Here is an 18,938-nt window from a genome sequence, read left to right as displayed (position 1 = left end):
ATAATAATAATAATAAACTCAATTCATTAAGAATGGTGGGTTGTTGGAGGACAAGGAAGAGGGCAAATAATAATAATAGTAGTAGTAATAATAATAATAATATTAAATTATTATAAGGCTGCCTCTGATCCCTCCGTGGCCACGTCATAAGTTAGTCCCCCACTCATGTCACGCCACAACGGGCCTTCAGGGAGAGATGCCACGGGGCACAGGGCAGCCCAAGGCCCACACCCCCATCCCCCAGGACACTCCCCACATGCCTATGTTGTTTTTTTTTATCTTTCCTTTCTTCCCATCTTCTTCCCTTCTCTTTCCCTTCTTTTCCCCTTCTTTGATGCATTCATTGTTTTGTTTTGTTTTTTTCACCCAATTTGGAATGCCCAATTCACAGTGCGCTTTTAAGTCCTCGTGGTCGCGTAGTGATTCGCCTGGCGAATCCGGGTGGCGGAGGACAAATCCCAGCTCGTCAACCCATGCATCTTATCACGTGGCTTGTTGAGCGCGTTGCCACGGAGACATAGCGCGTGTGGAGGCTTCACGCCATCCACTGCGGCATCCGTGCTCAACTCACCACACACCCCACCGAGAACAAACCACATTATAGGGATCACGAGGAGGTTACCCCATGTGACTCTACCCTCCCTAGCAACCGGGCCAATTTAGTTGCTTAGGAGACCTGGCTGGAGTCACTCAGCATGCCCTGGGATTTGAACTAACAAACTCCAGGGGTGGTAGCCAGCGTCTTTTACCACTGAGCTACCCAGGCCCCTGATGCATTCTTTGTTAAACTCTCAATAGGTGTGTATGAGTGTCACCTAGTGTGTGATGCATTAAAGAAGCAAGGTGTGCAGCGAAGAACCAGCCCAGGGCAAAACCCAGGCTACTGCACACATGCCACGCTTACCCTGTGTTGTTGTGTTCTCTTTTTCTATTTTTTCTCCTTTTCTCCCTTCCCTTTTCTCCTTTTTCTGATGCATTCTTTGTTAAGCTCTTAATAGATGTGTATGTATCTCAGCTAATATGTGATGCATTAAAAAAAAAGCGAAGCATGCAATGCAGAACCAGCCCAAGGCAAGAAATCCAGGGCAAAAGAGTGCGGGGAGACGGTGGGAAGGTACAAGCCCCAGGCCCCAGGCTCCAGGCTCCACACCACAACCACCCACAACTAATCCCCACTGCACCGGACATGGACTGGGATGCCACGGCCTACTGGGGTCCCGAAGCAGAGGGAAATTTTTTTTTTTTTTTTTTAATTAATCAATTAACTTATCTTTATATGTATTTAACTAGGTTCAATATTAATCAGTGTTGTTACCTCTTCCTAATCTCTCCCCCCACCCCCCAATCATATGTGGATGTAGATGGAGGTGTATCGTTGTGGTTGGTTTCAGACAAAGAAGGTCAGCAGATTCATGACTGTTGGAAGGTAATGAGAGATGACCAAGAGGGGTGTAATTCTAGTGTATTGTTTCGAACGGAAGTGGACAAGTTTTCCATGGAGATATAATCTATTAGTAAGTTTTTCCAAGATGCAATATGTATGGTGTTCCTTGATTTCCAGTTCATGAGAATAGTTTTCTTGGCGATAGTTAGCGCCACTAAGAGTAAATGACTGTGTTGTTTAAATTGATTATGGATATGTCACCTAGTATACAAAGGGAGGGAGACATTGGGATGTGACATCCCATAAGGACGGATAGTGATTCAGTGATGATTTCCCCATTTTTTAAAAAATGGGGTACAATGCCAAATGGTGTGAACATAGGTGTCTGGGTTATTTTGTGTGCAATGTGAGCAGGTTTCTGAAGTAAATCCCATTTTAAACAATTTCCATCCAGTTAGGTGAAATCTATGAAGTACCTTATACTGTACAAGTTGCAGGTTGGCATTTTTTGTCATGAAGTAGATATTTTTGCAGATTTGTGTCCAGAAATCGGCATCGGGAGTAATGGATAAGTCTGATTCCCATTTAGCATTTGGTAAGCTTAATGTGTTGTCTGATTTTGATATTATTCTGTATATTTTGGAGAGTAATTTTTTTGAGGAGGATATATTAATTAGCTCTGAGATTAAAGGGGAAATGTCAAGGTTAATGGTCCGAGTGTCGATTTTTGATTGGATAGATGATTTGATTTGTAGGTATTCCAAAAAAACATTTACTCCCGATGCCGTTTTTCTGGACCAAGTGTGAAAATGAGGCCAGGTTATTATTATGAAGGATGTGTTGAAGTTGTGTGATGCCCTTTTCTGCCCATGTGCGTAAATTAAGTGGCTTTTTGTTAACTGTAAAATCTGGGTTATTCCAAATGGGGGTGTATTTAGATGGTGCAAGAGTTTTAAAACAGGAGTGTTTTTTGATTGTCTGACTGTAGAAGGGTAAGTCTGAAATGTTAATGTCCTTACAAATTGTTTGTTCAACATCTAACCATGTGTTTTCTGATGGGTTAGGATGAATCCATTTGTATATATTTTGAAGCTGATTGGCCAGAAAGTAATGGTAGAAATAAGGTGCTACTAGTCCTCCTTGTGTTTTTTGTTTCTGTATGGTAGTCAGTTTAATTCTTGGGGTCTTATTTTTCCAGTAGAATTTGGTAATGATTGAATCTAGAGATTTAAACCATGTGAGGGTGGGATGTGTTGGAATCATTGAGAATAAATAGTTTAGTTTAGGGAGTATAGTCATTTTAATTACTGATATTCTGCCCATAGTGGATAGAGGTAAGTTCATCAAACATTGAAAATCATTGTCTATTGTTTTGAATAACAGAGTAAAGTTAAGTCCAAACAGCTCTGACAGCCTGGTGGAAATATTAATGCTTAAATATGTGATGTGATTGGTGCATAGAGGGATAGGTGGTGTCTGGGATGTCACATCCAAGCTGTTGGAATGTAATGAAAGAATAGAAGATTTACTCCAGTTGATTGAGTATTCGGAAATATTAGAGAATGAATCAATGAGTTTAATCGTTTCTTGTAATGATGATGGGGGGTCTTGCAAATAGAGTAATAAATCATCAGCGTAAAGGCTGATTTTATGGTGTATATTTAGTGTTTGAATTATTTTAATGTAGCTGTTTTGATGGATGGATGCTGCTAACGGTTCAATAAAAATGGTGAATAGTGAGGGGGAGAGTGGGCATCCTTGTCTAGTTCTCCGGTGCACTGTGAAGCTACATGATGTTAGTCCATTGGTGATGACAGTGGCTGAAGGTGATGTGTACAGAATTTTGATCCAGTTAATGAATGACTCCCAAAAACCAAACCTCTCCAATGTGGAAAACAGGAATTTCCAGTTGACCCTATCAAAAACTTTTTCTGCATCGAGAGTAACTATGATGGTTTTTGCTTTTTGAATTGAAGAATAAAACATCAAGTTAAAAGTCTACGTGTGTTGGTGGATGCAAGTCTACTTTTAATGAAACCAGTTTGATCTGGGTGGATTATAGATGGCGTAACTTTTTCGATTCTATGGTCTAGTGCTTTGGCGATGATTTTAATGTCTACATTAATTAGAGAAATGGGACAATAGCTTGATGGTAATGTTGGGTCTTTATTGGGTTTGAGGAGGAGCGTAATTGTGGCTGTGTTTATGTTAGCTGGGAGTTTTGATTTTTGTTTTGATTCACTTATCATTCAGATGAAAAGTGGTGATAAAATGGACCAAATGTGTTTGTAGAACTCAGCAGGGAATCCATCAGGACCTGGTGCTTTATTGTTCGGCATGAGTTTTAGGGCAGTAAAAAGTTAATGTTGTGTTATGGGTGATTCCAGGCTGTTTATTTGATGTTTACTAAGTTGTGGCAGATTGATACTGTTGAGAAATTAATTGATGTCTTTCTAAATTGAGTCTTTTTCTGATGAGTATAATTTACTGAAATTTTTTTTGAAAGATTTGGTTTATTTCTTCCGGTGAGTTGGTGGACTTCCCTACTGTGTCCATAATAACTGGGATTGTTGTTTTTTCCTTATTTTGTTTGATTTGATTTGCCAAATATTTACCAGATTTATTACTGTGATGGAAGTCTTCTTGTCTTAGCCTATGTATCAGGAATTGAGTATGTTTATTGATTATTTCATTTAGTTTAAATTTATATTTTCTTAGTTTCTTCTGTGTTTCTTCTGTTGGGTTATTCATATTAATGTCTTTGAGTTGTTTGATTTTTTGTTCTAGTTCTGCTTCTTTTTCCTTTTCTTTCTTTTTTTTTGTAAACGGAAAATGAGATTATTTTCCTGCTTCCCACAGAAGAGACGGAGATGATTCCGGGGTGTCATTCATTTATAGAAAGCATGCCCACTCTTTTTTAAAATAACTCAAACAGAACGTTATCAAATAAAAACACTCATAACATCAGCAGGGACGTACAGAAAATGTAAGTATATATAACATTTTAAAAATAATATATATATATATATATATATATATATTGTTTTTTATGTTATATATACACACACAGGTGTATATATTTATATGTTGTTGTTGTTTTTTTTTTACAAAATATTTTTGTTCAAGTACACAAACAATTTCCTGAAGTTGTGTCATATGCATATCAATTTTGGAATCACACTTTACATTATACATATACTGTATGCTTATACTTTACATTACACAATACTCATTCCACAATTGATTAAAAATAAATTCCTGGTAAATCAAGTTCCTGGTAAAGAACTACACTTCCCATGATCCTCAGGGGAAACATACACAATCAGAGAGTAGCGGCAAAAGAACTCTGCAATTTCAAACAACTTATGCATTTGTATCTCTCTGAATATTTTGCAATAAACTTAAAATATGCTGATATTAAACTTCAAATCAATATGTTTTATTTTTTCTTTTGATTACATTGTTCGCAATGCTTCATGGAATTGTAGTTCATTCCCTCCTTAAAGACACTAAGTAAGTGGTCTTGTACCTTTGTCTTTTTGTTCCAATTTTCAAATACTTTTTTGCTTCAAATCAAAGTTTCACCAAGATGCACCAGGGAGCTGGTTGGTTTGATTCAAGGCTTAAAACTCTCTTACGAAGAACTGTATAAAAATCCTGATGGAAAATGTGAAAATTCTTCCGGAACCACGACAACTCAGACAATGTGGGCTTCTTCTATGTTGTTTATTCAAATAAATGACATATTTATAATTACGCTGCTAAATAGCCTTTGCTACTGCTTTATCAATGTGCATGTAATATTTGTAACATGAAAACTAATGTAAACTTCTACCATTTCATGTGCACTGAAAGGATCCAGTCACTCACATTCTTTATAGTGCAAACCCAATGTCACGATGCAGATGAACAGGGCCAAGGACAGAGCACACACTATGACCACTAGCTTTCTCTCGACTTGGGTCTTCTCCGCCCAGCACCGGGGACCGAGACCACGCTGCAGCCCCACCTGAGTGATCAAAAAGTTATCAGAAAACAAGGGTAAGAACTGAAATCACTGCAAACAAGCTATGTTAGATTGATGCACCAAATGACCCTGGCTGTAACTTATTTCAAAGAAATGATAGTGATGTGATGAGTAGCTTGAGATTATTATTTTCCATTGCTTAACGAAAGTGATACCTTGCCCTTCCAAGTATTTAAATTGGTTTTAGTGAATACTGGTATTACATGCTGCAGTAATGTATTTAGTAGAGGTTAAATTTCAGGTATTGTGTCAAACTGATTGGGAAAATGGCATATAATACGCACTTAAAAACTCCCCAGAAATCACATTTAACAACAATATTAAACATTAAAAGGACCAAATATCAGTGTTTTTCTGTTGCAGATCAAATACAGTATACTGAACTCTTATATCAGTCTTAATCACTGAACTGAACTAGAGGGTGAAAAATGTATCAAAGCAAAACAGTAGATCGATGTTCCACAAAGTGAGATGCTGGTGAAGTTTGCAATTTTTTTCAATGTTAAAGCTAAAGTGTGTAACTTCATCAGTGTTAAAATCATCAGTTGGAATTCTCCTATTCCAGTTTAAAATGACAACTATAAATAAGCCATTCGTTCGTAGGTTAATTTTCTCGAAAACTGTAAACACTGTCTTTGTGGCACTAAAAAATTTCTGTTTGTTTAAGCATCCAGTCCAGCCCGACAAAACAACACTTACTAAACCAACAGAGTGACTTTCGGGTGGGGCTATTTGTTCTTTTGACCAATGGAAAACAGGGGGAGTGTTCAGGAAACCTATTTCAAAACAGTAAGCATTTTTTAACCATCGGGTTGAACAGTTCTTCACGGTGAGTAACAGTTGAAGGATCATATTGGTTGAGCATAACCATAAGTTCATCCACCTAGAATAGTATACCCACCAAGAAAGAATGTTTCTGAGATCTTTACAGCTCAAGTAATAAATACAGTAGATGTTTCACTGAATAATTCTTGAAAGTGTTTAAACAAAAACAAAAGATTCACATTTTTGCTTTTAAACCCTTCGGAATGTTTGGACAGTTTAGTTTCATTGTAAGTGCAACAATGAGAAAGGACTTTAAATTATTTTCTGTGGTACTAGAAATACTGTTTGCTTAACTTAACTTGCATGGAACCCGGAACATTCCGTTTGCATTGGGATAACCCAATTGTTCTCAAACTGATTTGGTCATACCCCCTTTGAAACAACAAAAACTTTCGCGCCCCCCAACCTAATTGAAAGTGATCAAAATGTACAAGATTAACAGCAACAGCATTTTCTTTCATCTTCACATCACGTAAAAGAGTTATATTTAAAAACAATATGAAAACTGAATGAAAAGTTACACTTCACTGAAAAAGAATCTGAATGAATGAACATTTGTCACAATGCCAACATTGTTCTGTTATTTTGTGTATACTTTCTGTATTACATAAATACAAAAACATTTTAATTATGCCTATACACTTTCAAATCATACAAAAACAGAAGGAAAAAAATAAAAATAAAAAGTGATACAGCTGCAGGAGCAACCCCTGGGCATGGAGACATACTGAGAGAGTCCTCGCTGCAGACTGTAGCGTGATGACGTAGAGGATCTAATCCTCTGTGTAGTGGATTTTGGTGACATAGTGGATGTTTTGGCTTTTATGCGTTACACTGAGTACATTATTACTTAGTATTAAAGTATTACACTGAGACATTTGTTTAATATAGTTATTGTTTCCATAACCATGGATTTCGTAAATTACTTTTCCTTGTTTTTCCTCTTCACCCACAGAAAACAAATATATATATATACTGTATATTAAGCAATATATTCCTAACTATAATGTGCTCCTCATTTTAACATCTTATCCGCTGTACATAAATGCCATGAGGTGAATTATTTTTATATGTATATTACATTTATTTATTTTATCCCCTTTTTCTCCCAATTTAGAATGCCCAATTCCCACTACTTAGTAGGTCCTTGTGGTGGCACGGTTACTCACCTCAATCTGGGTGACGGAGGACAAGTCTCAGTTGCCTCCGCTTCAATCTGCGCATCTTATCACGTGGCTCGTTGTGCATGACACCGCGGAGACTCACAGCATGTGGAGGCTCATGCTGCTCTCCGCGATCCACACACAACTTACCACGCGCCCCATTGAGAGCGAGAACCATTAATCGCGACCACGAGGAGGTTACCCCATGTTACTCTACCCTCCCTAGCAACTGGGCCATTTTGGTTGCTTAGGAGACCTGGTTGGAGTCACTCAGCACTCCCTGGATTCGAACTCGCAACTCCAGGTGTGGTAGTCAGCGTCAATACTCACTGAGCTACCCAGGCCCCCCACTTGTATTTGTATATTAACATGTAGTCGTCAAACATACTTGGAAGTATGCAAAAGTGAAATTAAAGTGAATCTGGAGTGCTTTAAAAATGGAGCACTCAGCACATGTAACCGAATAGAGCACATCTGTTAATCTGAGCATGAGATGGAGTTGTGGAGCACAGAACCACTCTGAATACACTGTAATAATGCTTATACACAATACAGACAGGACAGAGCAGGGTGCATAGACTTTGCAGCAAACAGCTTGATTTATCTATTCATTTAATTTAATTGTTTAGCCCTTTGCAGTTAAATAATCACATAATGTCATACCGCGATATTATTTTAATTAATTGTGCAGCCCTAATATATATATGTGTGTGTTATATGAATATATACAGTATTAATGACCTTTAAGTACGCTACAGTAATAAAACAAGACATTAAAATGTGAATACACATGTGCATTAAAACATCCACTACGTCATTAAAACCCAATTTGCATGGGATTAGATCCACTACGTCATTGCGCTACAGTCTGCAGCGAAGAGTACTTGGAAATATTAGTGTTAATTCATTGTTTCCCCCATTTGAAACTGGCGTGCGTGAGATGTCTTTGTTTACATAAGCGCATCGAGAACACACTTGACACTGTTACATGCTTTGTGCCGATTGCACTGCGGTGCATGCCCAAAGTTTAAACAAGGCAGGAGAAAAGGCAGAGGTGAAGAAATTGTTCACATTAATTCTTGTGTGTATTGTCACTATTTTTGCTGAATCTGTGAAAGTGATTTGAGAACAGGTCAGTCTTCCCTTCCCCTTTAAAATACCTTCATGTGCCCCACACTTTGAGAACCACTGGGATAACCATTAAATACTCAGCAGGAGAGATACTGACCCACAACAGCTATATAATACATTTCTCACGTTGAAGGAAAAATGCTCCTAAAACGATACCTAAAACAAACATACTGTAACTGAGAACTTCATTAAGTCTCCAGGGCATTGAAAGGGCAACTTTTGAGCATGGAATTTTTAATCTGGATACTGTACTAATTAATTGACCTTGAAGAGTTTAATTGATCAGCTCTACTTGGCAAAAGAGGTGCTAGAGAAACAAATCAGATTAAGTTCCAGGGCTCTAAAAGGCCTCAATATACTTCTGTTCTTCTTCGTTCAGGGGTAAAAAGAAGTTCTAAACAGCCGAGCAATGGTATACTGTTTCCAAACATTCAGACACCTGTCACACCGATGTGCAAGGCATTGCCTCTTTCTGAGTAGAATTAACATAAAAGAAGCTGTTTTAACTACTCGATGATGATTTAAAGTAATATACACCAATCAGCCACAACATTAAAACCACCTGCCTAATATTGTGTAGGTCCCCCTTGTGCCGCCAAAACAGCGCCAACATCTCAGAATAGCATTCTGACATGATATTCTTCTCACCACAATTGTACAGAGGGGTTATCTGAGTTACAGTAGACTTTGTCAGTTCGAACCAGTCTGGCCATTCTCTGTTGACCTCTCTCATCAACAAGGCATTTCCATCCACAGAACTGCTGCTCACTGGATGTGTTTTGTTTTTGGCACCATTCTCAGTAAATTCTAGAGACTGTTGTGTGTGAAAATCCCAGGTACATTTGCACCAGCTCACTAATAACTCTGCACATCGATGTGTACATGTTGACTGATTTTGACTCACTGAACTACGTAAACAAAATTAGCCACTGGCCTCAAGGTAGGTGGAGCTTCAGGTCACACCTACCGATGATGTGGGCCAATGGCAGCAAGGTGTTTAGCGTCTGATAAGAATTTTTCCTAAAAGTTCACCCCAGCGTGCTGTTACGAACCTCAGAAACGAATGCAAAAACACCCTCTTTTTGGCCACATTTTGTTCTAAATGACATCACACCCGCTCGTTCTTCAATTTCATAGGACGTATTCCGATGCCTTAAGAGTACAAAAATCACTTTTAGTGGCCAGCTGCCCAGCTGTGCAATTACTCAGCTTAGTTTTCATGCATGTTGGGTAAATCTGGGTTTGTGTGTTGTGTGGCTTCAGCTAGTCCTAATGGCAAAGCTAAAATGTTGTTTTTTTTTTATAGTTCTGAGTTGCAGGGTCACTCAAGGGTTAAAGTGAGCAGAGAGATAAAAAGTACTGTAAAGGGAAGCAATTTTCAAATGGTTTCAATAAACGCATCAAGAGCATTTAATACCTCTGGTGAGCCATGGAAAATATTTTTGGAACGATTTGAGGATAATGAAGCTCTGGTTCTCAGTAGCAGAAATCAAAAAGGATTGACATCACAGTGGAACAAGAAGAAGCGGTTAAAAAAGAGACTTTGCAGATGTCAAAACAATATTGGGGTTGTACTTGCTTGCCCTCAAAATAAAAATTAAATTTGCAAGGTATAGCCAGTGTTGGGTGTAATGCGTTACTTTAATTACATTATTTTTTCCTTGGAAAAAGTAAAGTAAGGGATTACTCTTCATTTTTTGTCATTTAATTACAGTTACTTATGATGTACTTGCATTACATACTGTTTAGATTTTCAACAATTCTATAGAAAACAATATTGAATTGAAAATCGAAATTTAACGTCTAACGATAACATTTGTTTTCTAATTCAAGGCCGTCCCTTTAAACGCATTGGCAATATGCTTGCGAGCTTGAGCTCACACCACTATGTTGAGAAATTGCTCAAGTGAAAAGATGTCAGAAGATAATTGTGGAGGACTTTAGACACCGTGCCAAGTTAAAATGAGCTTCAATATATAAAAATGCACCTCGAGACACCTGCGTTCTGTTTCATTTATTGCACTGTGTCTAGCTTGTTTTTAGCACAGGTTTCACTAAGATACGATGTTCTGAAGAAGTTCAGGAGTCAAAGGGAACTTCATGTGACTGTTGCATCTTTACACGAGTCCAGATTGCAAAGTTTCAGTCCAAATAAAGTTTCAATGCGTGATAAACAGTGAGCCAATATTTGTTCCCTTCTGCTCTGGTTTGCTGAGGGTCCGCTGTGCCTTGTTAAAACTGTTTACTGTTACTATACTGTTACTATACTGTTACTATACTGTTACAAATGTTGCCTACGATGCTTATATGGCATACAGCCTTTTGCAACAAATGTACTTGCTTGGAGAAGAAATTATAAAGAGAGTGATCGATTTTGAGTTACAGATTTTATTAACCATTTAGGAACAGTTTAAGAACAGTTCAAGAATAATTTATAGGATTTATTTGAAAAAATAAAAATAATAATTTGATGTCTATCCTTTTATTGTCCATCTGGTCAAAGTTGATATGGGTTTTAAAAAAGTAATTAGTAATGATTAATTTAATTGCTTTTTAGACAGAGTAATTAGTACAGTAATCTAATTACAATGTAGAAGATGTAATTAGCAATTAATTGCTTTTTTGGAGTAACTTACCCAACACTGGGTATAGCAACACAACTTCAAACTTTTTCAAATGGCACGAAGGACCTTTGGATCTCCTACTTTAAGGTAAATGTCCTGAATAAACAGAGATATCTTTTTTGAAGATCAATATCTTTTTTGTATTAACTAATTACCAAAATTATGCTACCATTTCTTTAGACTTGCAAACAAATGAACAAGAAAATAAATTCCTCCTCAACACAAACAGAAGAAACAATATGTTTTACTTCATACACAGCGGATGTTTAAAAGAAAAAAGCATGAGGAAGCAACTTGTGACAGTGTCCGTATCTTCCTCAACAGAAAGTTGTTTCAAAGGCACATTGATCTCTAGCTCGAGGGTTCTGCACTATAAACAGGTCTGGGATCTACTCGTTCAAGTTACGCAGATATCTAATGTCATATTTGAGAAATGATCTCTCACCTGCATGGTAGAAGTTGGGTAGATCCTGTCAGAGCCGGTGTCCAACAGCTCCTCTTCATCCAAAGTGGCCCGTTTGTAAGTAGACATCTGAAACGTCAAATGAAGAATAGATTCTCTCAGTGCTTCCATAACCAAATCAAACCATGAGTGTTTGCAAGTGTTTCAGCAGTTTTTGGAAATCCAGGGAATGTTTGTCCTCTTTGGATCCATTGGGAGAAGATTGTGAAGATCCACAAGGACTTGAAGCTCTCTTATCAGCCAGTGAGGGTGCTGGGTGTTCTCTGTGTGTGAAGGGGGTTTCCTCCTCCTCCCCCAAAACATCACCTACACCTACAGGATAAGCCTCAAAGCATGGTCAACTCGGTATTCACAACAAACATGTGTAGGGAAATTGCTGTATAAGCTCTCTTCTCAGTTTTTCTAAATGCACAGCAACCAAGTTAGTATTACCAAATAAGGGATCCCTAGGAGTTTTCCCCGTCTGCGACACTAGCGTCAGTAAAAAGGCAGGAACTTGTGAAAAACAGGAAGAAGAGTGGACTTGATCAACATATGTGAGGGAGAGTGAGGGTGTGCGAGTATACGTGTGTAAGATAAAGAGACTGTGAGCATTCCAGTGTGGTTTCATTTACAGCTGGGAGGGAATTGTTAGAGGTGAGTCCCCGCCCTCTTATTCCAACCAATAGGACATTTCAGGCCAAGAGGTGGGGTTTCTCTTCAAGACCACTCCAACTGCATGTTCTTTAGCTGCTTGGGATATAGTCATCTATGTAAGACAGCCCTTTATTGCTGTCTCTGTCTGAACCTTACACCCTATATTAGGTCAGATGTGCCATGATCACCCATAGGAAAGGAAAATCCCAAATGCGATCTCTTTGTTTCTCATAGACATGATGAAATTAAAATGGAGAACAAATTTCAATAGATTCAATAGAGTCAGAGATTTCAATACAAACTCAAACATTTCTCATCAAATTCTTCCAAGATCAAATTATTCATGCTTTGATATCCATATTATATAGCTTATAACTCTGACTGGATGTCAACAAATGTCTATTTCGGGTCTATTCTTATTTCATCGAAGGAATTTTCAGAAGAAAAATCTGAGAGAAAAATGATGCATATATGAAACAGAAGAAAAACTCCTGAGCTATAAAAGAGCAACCTCTGAAAAATTAAATGATTTACTGGGCAACATCAATAGCAAAAAAAACCAAAAAAAAAAAAAAAAAATGTTAATGTTTAATATGTTAAAATACACTTTACACACAATACAGGTTTACTTTTTCTACCCAGGTCACCCTATCTTTCCATTTCCAAGTTGACATGGCTTCTGTCCAAGAGAACTTAATCAACTAATCGTCTGTCGTCAGGCCTCTGTGGTGTCCAAACAGCTCAGTCAACAATGGTACCAATCCGGTCTCATGACAAGTCATAATAATAGTACAACATGGTGAAATCATAATCAAACAAGTTGGCTCGTACAAAAACATACAACTTTACTCTCATAGAGAAAAACAAATGAACAAGCGATTTTATTAAATTTTTTTCCAAACTTTAACCTCTAACTAACCTAAACCTAAACCCAACCATGAAGTCTAACCCCTTAACCAAACCCTAAATCTAACCATGATTTTAACAGGAAAATCACTGTTGAGTACACTGGAAAAAAAGAGAAACACTGGGGTTTTGAATGAGTGTTCTTATGATGTTTTCTAAGTTTAAACCCAAACCTAAACCGAATCCTAACCACAATGTCTAACCCCTTACCCAAACCTACATAATTTAATTTTATTTATTTTTTGTATGACAGAAGAGAGAAACACTGGGGTTTGGAACAAGATGTTTGTATTGCACACTTAAATATGGAATGAGTAACCAAATTTGTTCACAGATGTTTCTATTCTTAAAATAAAAGTTTGGATAGGTTAGCTAAAATATCATATCTGTATTGTATTGATTTGAAATGCTGCTTATTGATTGGTTGGTCTTTATAGAGATAAAAGTTATACCTTTTTGTGCTAGCCAAGTCATACAATCTTCTGATTTCATTATCTCGTACAAATTATTACAAGTTGTCATGAAACTGTGTTGGTGGTGCTCTCAGCTCAATTTACTTCTAGCCAAATCTAGATTTTAACCAGGCACGTGAAACACAGTTCAGACCCTGGTCCTCAATCCACACTGAAAAGAATTGTGAAATATTAACCACAACATGAGCAATCCAAACCGATTTACAACCGGGGCGCGCCGTTAGCCTACTGTATAGAATTTTCTGGCCAGACTTACTTCTCACGACCTCAGAGAGGTAAAGCCCTGTAATTTTATGACCCCAACAGGGTGGGAGAGTAAAAGATGAGGGAAGTAATGACAGAAAAGGCAGAATTTCTTCCAACTTCACAGGAAGCACAAGTCTCTTTGGCATTTAGAGAAAATGTTGAATTATGGGTCAACTTTGTGGTGTGATTTGGAAACTATGAGACTGACAGAAGCCAGCTGAATGTTTCTTTCATATAAGTTTCTGTAATTTACAATACTTTAAGCTAAGAAAATTTACAGAAAAAGGTTCAAGATTTATTTTTTATTTTTTATTTTTTTTTTCAGCAGTCACCAGCATCAGACTATTCAGATGCTTATGGCTTCTTTTGCATGGTTAAGCATTTGATTCAAGTAACAGAAGAACAAAAGCAGATTATGCCTAAATCATTTATCAATATCATTTATCATTTATCTACAACTGTGTAAAAAATTACAAGTGACTAATTTTTTGGGGGTCATTCTTTTATGGAATATTCAGTTTTTTAAATTGGGGGGATTATGCAGAAACAGGTAAAATAAATAAATAATTGGAAATACTGATTTCACTGTGAATTCGGTAATGGTAGATCGAAAGTTCTTCTGCTGAAATCGGTCTGTGCTTACCGAAATTTGAACTACAATGCTGGAAGTGTTGTTGAACATATGGGCACGTGTGAGCTCCAGTTTCCATGTGAAATGTCCACAGAGTGGTGCCAAAAGCGAGTTGTACTAAAGTAAATTATAAAGTACAGTCAACAGGAATGCATCTTTATTAACCATAAGCCCTAACCCAAACCTTAAACCTAATCGTCAGTGGAGTGAAAATGTAATTGTAGAGCTAAAAAGCAAACTCTGAATCATGCTCATCATTGATTATGAGAACGTGATTCCTTCCTGGTTTTCATGGGATCCTGTGTCTCTGAGGCTGCTATCATAAAAGGTAAACACATTTGAATTGATGCAAAAATGTCTAATGAGAGATGGCGCATGTTAGTAACTCGGAAGAATGGGGTTGATTTCAGGGTACCAGAATATTTGGTAGCAACAGGTCAATTTCCAATGTGATCATGTTGAATGGGACACCAATTTGTACCCTATTTGTGGAAAGTGACTCACATTTATACACATCCTTCATATTCGCAACACAAATAGCTATCGTCTGCTGGCAAAATTCTATCTACTCTGCATCCAAACACCAACACTCATATTTAGACACTTTCCTGGCAGGTCTTCCCCAGCAGATGTGCAGTCATTTAATTGCAAACAGCCCTTTTTTCCCAACAGCATGTCAGGAACTGGCAATGACAATAGACTCTTCCCTTCACGTTACTTTCCAGTGGCATGACTCACTGAAAGTTTGGCTGGAAGCTCTGAATCCTAGCTGTTTCCTGTCTAGGGCTTTTGCAAAAGGGGTGTCTCAACCATCTGGTGACAAAAGATCGAAGCACTGTGCAGGTGTACAGCACAGCCAAAAGCAAGCCAAATCCAGCCCATCAATCATTTATTATTTTGATGAAATCGCTGCGCTACCTGTTACATCAGAGCACTCTCTGCGCAAAACTTATGGTGAATTTAAGAACACCTAGCGGTGAGTTTAACAACTACCAGTGAGCAAATTCACAAAATTGGCAGGACAATGGAAGGCAAACATTTTCTTCTTTTTTTACCAAATCAGAGGATTATAGAGAAAGAGGAAGAATAGCTTCTGTTTTTCAGCTTTTAAAATTTAATTAACTGCCCTAAAATAGTAAAGTAATCAATATGTTTTCATTTTCAAATAAGTTTATCAACCTATTTGTTAGCTGAAGTTTATTCCCCAGCCAAGAAACTTACAGGCAGACCTTTAATAAAACTTCAACTGAACACCCTTGACTACTTTATTGAAAATAAACACACAGTATTAAGGGTAGTTAACTAGTCTAGTTTTCTTTTTTCATTTTTAATGTTTTTTGAGTTTTTTTTGTTTTTTTGTTTTTTTTTCTAAAAAAAAAAAAAAAAAAAAAAAAAAACTAGTTGAAGAGCCCTGTACTTTGATGCCTGTCCTACATTTGTTTGAAGCTGAGCTGGGATCAGTTCCTTCATTTTCTATGCAAAAAAGGGTCACAACACAGTGTAAAAGACAAAATACAAAACATGCCAAGAGTCTTGGACTATGTTTCATATGCTGCCTTTGAGCATGGCAGTAAACCACAGCTATGCGTCAGTAATTTGCCACTGATCCTTTGAACTGTTCAATTGTTTATGGCATGAAAGCATTTCCCTGGTATGACTAAAGCATGTGTTTGTCAGTGAGCATGTGTATTTCTATGCTAATATGAGAATGTGTATGTGCACCATTTGTGCAAGTATGACTGAGAGTGTATGTTTGTGAGTGTGAACTGAGAGTGAAGTTTCAGTCAGGCTCACATCATTTCCAGTTTCCATCTTTTCTTCACATCATTTCCTGTCATTTCCGGTCTATCACAGTCAATTAACTGTTGACTATAATATATATATATATACACACACACTACCGGTCAAAAGTTTTGAAACACTTACTCATTCTTTATTTTATATATATATATATATATATATATATATATATATATATATATATATATATATATATATATATATATATATATATTAGAATAATAGTAAAGTCATTAAAACTATGGAATAACATAAATGGAACTATGGGAATTATGTTGTGACTAAACAAAATCCAAAATAAATCAAAACTGTGTTATATTTTACATCTTCAAAGTAGTCACCCTTTGCCTAGAATTTGCAGACATGTACTCTTGACATTTTCTCAACCAACTTCTTGAGGTATCACCCTGGGATGCTTTTTAAACAGTATTGAAGGAGTTCCCATCTATGTTGGGCACTTACTGGCTGCTTTTCTTTATTATTTGGTCCAAGTCATCAATTTCAAAACATTTTTTAAATTAAGTTTTAGTTTTATAATGAAATAAATTAATATGGTGGCACAATTATATTTTTATCTACAAAACTAATTTCAAACATTTAAGCATACACCTTCAGATCAAAAGATTTTTAAGATCATGAGAAACATTTCAGTCAAGTGTTTCAAAACGTTTGACCGGTAGTGTATATAAAACAAATGATGACAGAAAATGGCTGTAAAATGTTTTTTTTTTAAGGGATAGTTCACGCAAAATCAATATATAGTCAATACAGACTATAAGTCAATGGGGTCCAAAACTTTCAAGCTCAAAAAAGGACAAAAAGCCAGCATTAAAGTAATAAGTACAACTCAAGTGGTTTAATTTGTGAAGTGATACAATAGCTTTGGGTGAGAGACAGACCAAAATGTAAGTGCTTATTCACTATAAGTCATTACATCTGCAGTCTTTTATCTCGGTTTGAGTTTTTTATTTTTTTTTTGGTATACTTTTAAAATATTCTTCCATTGTGGTTGGAGTCATGTAATTTCCAGTTCCTTCTGATTTCCCCATAATTTCCTGTCCTCTTTCAAAAGATGACAAAATGATAATACAGAAACATGGCTCTAGAAAAAGTGGTTTCAAATATTATTAAGACTGAAAAAATTGAGTAGGCAAATGATGGCAAAAATGACTGTGAAAAGTGCTGTTGAGTCTGCCAGTGAAAAAAGGAAGCTAAATGACTGTCCATGCACTTCCATAATGTCCCATCACTAAAAGATAAAACCTTCTCAAATTTTCCAAACAAGCCTTATGTTAACGGCGGACATTTCTAAGTCCAAAATACCCCCTTCAAGTTAACAAACCAGCACACCATCCATAAAAGTTTCTGACGTCATTCAAACATAAACTGACAAATTCCTGGGATTCCACATTTCATAACACATCCAAAATGAAGATTAAGAAGGTGGAACTACGCAGAAGAGCATTAACAAAACACCGTGCTTCGCTCTGGAACATATGACAACATTAAGTCTCGTGATAGCAGGAAAGGTCACAACTTCTGACGTCAGAGATTCTCCGGTGCGGTCTTCTGAGAACTATATGTCTAGAGTAAATTGCGCAAGGAACATAAGCAGACATGTTCTGCATTGGCTACACTCTGTATTTAGATCAGATGTACTGTAGGACAAATAAAAAAACCTTTCTATTAGCCATGCTGTCATTTGAACAACAGCAAATGCAAATATTTAATATTCTCATGAGGACAATGCTTTTTGACTGAAAGAGTTCATAAAGGCATTTTCATTTTTCTTTCTTTCTTCTTTCTTTTCCTTTATTTAACCAGGTTAAAAACTCAGTGAGATTAAAATCTCTTTTACAAGAGTGACCTAGCCAAGAGGGCAGCAACAAGTCACATAAAGAACAATTTAAAACAACAACAACAACAACAGTACAATATAGAAAAAATCAGGAATCACAACAACAGTTCACAAGAGGATAAAACACCATATCTTAAATTCATTTAATGATGGGAGCATAGACAACTTTTGTAAATTATTCCAAACAGCAGAAGCATTATACTTAAAATCTTTTTTACCAAGCTCTGTCCAGACCAGAGGAACATTAAAATATAACAGGTCATTTGAATGAAGATTATAGCGTACATTTGTATTGGATGAGCTGAGAGATAAATAAGGAGCAGTTAAACCACAAATGGACTTATAGATAAAACAATACCAGTTCAAACTTCTCCATGTATCCAGAGGTGGCAACTCTGTATTATCATATAGAATGCAATGGTGTGTTTGATAACTACAACCAGTAATAAAATATAAGGCACTGTGAAAAACAATGTCAAGTATTTTTTAAAATGTTTTACTGGAGACTTCATATAAAGCAGATCTCCATAATCTAATAATGGTAGAAGAGTTGCAGACACCAAGTATTTCCTAGCACTAAAAGAGAATAAAGTTATATTTCTATTTAAAGTTTAAGTTTAGAAATTAAATTATCAATATGAAACTTGAAAGATAGTTGGCTATCAAATAAAATACTCTAATATTTATAATTTGAAACTAAAAATGATTTAAGAGCTTAATGATTCAGTGAAGTCTATACTTAAAACATGTCTGAGCTTGATGCAAACATCT

At 36.6% G+C, this 18,938-nt stretch overlaps 1 protein-coding gene across 1 annotated transcript in view; it reads right to left on the bottom strand.

The window, feature by feature from the left end:
- LOC127427578 (endothelin-converting enzyme 1-like) overlaps positions 1 to 12,260 on the bottom strand; it is a 28,578-nt gene extending 16,318 nt beyond the window's left edge. The window contains exons 1-2 of the mRNA XM_051675241.1: positions 11,600 to 12,260; positions 5,255 to 5,393 (exon numbers count right to left, since the gene is read on the bottom strand). Coding sequence (XP_051531201.1) covers positions 5,255 to 5,393; positions 11,600 to 11,728 — 268 coding nt within the window. The 5' untranslated portion in view covers positions 11,729 to 12,260. The remainder of the gene's footprint in view (positions 1 to 5,254; positions 5,394 to 11,599) is intronic.
- Between the last annotated feature and the right edge of the window lie 6,678 nt (positions 12,261 to 18,938).

Source organism: Myxocyprinus asiaticus, chromosome 37 (assembly GCF_019703515.2).
Source record: "Myxocyprinus asiaticus isolate MX2 ecotype Aquarium Trade chromosome 37, UBuf_Myxa_2, whole genome shotgun sequence".
NCBI lineage: Eukaryota > Metazoa > Chordata > Actinopteri > Cypriniformes > Catostomidae > Myxocyprinus > Myxocyprinus asiaticus.
The sequence above is the reverse complement of the archived record's forward strand: the minus strand, read 5'-3'. Positions and strand labels throughout refer to the sequence as shown.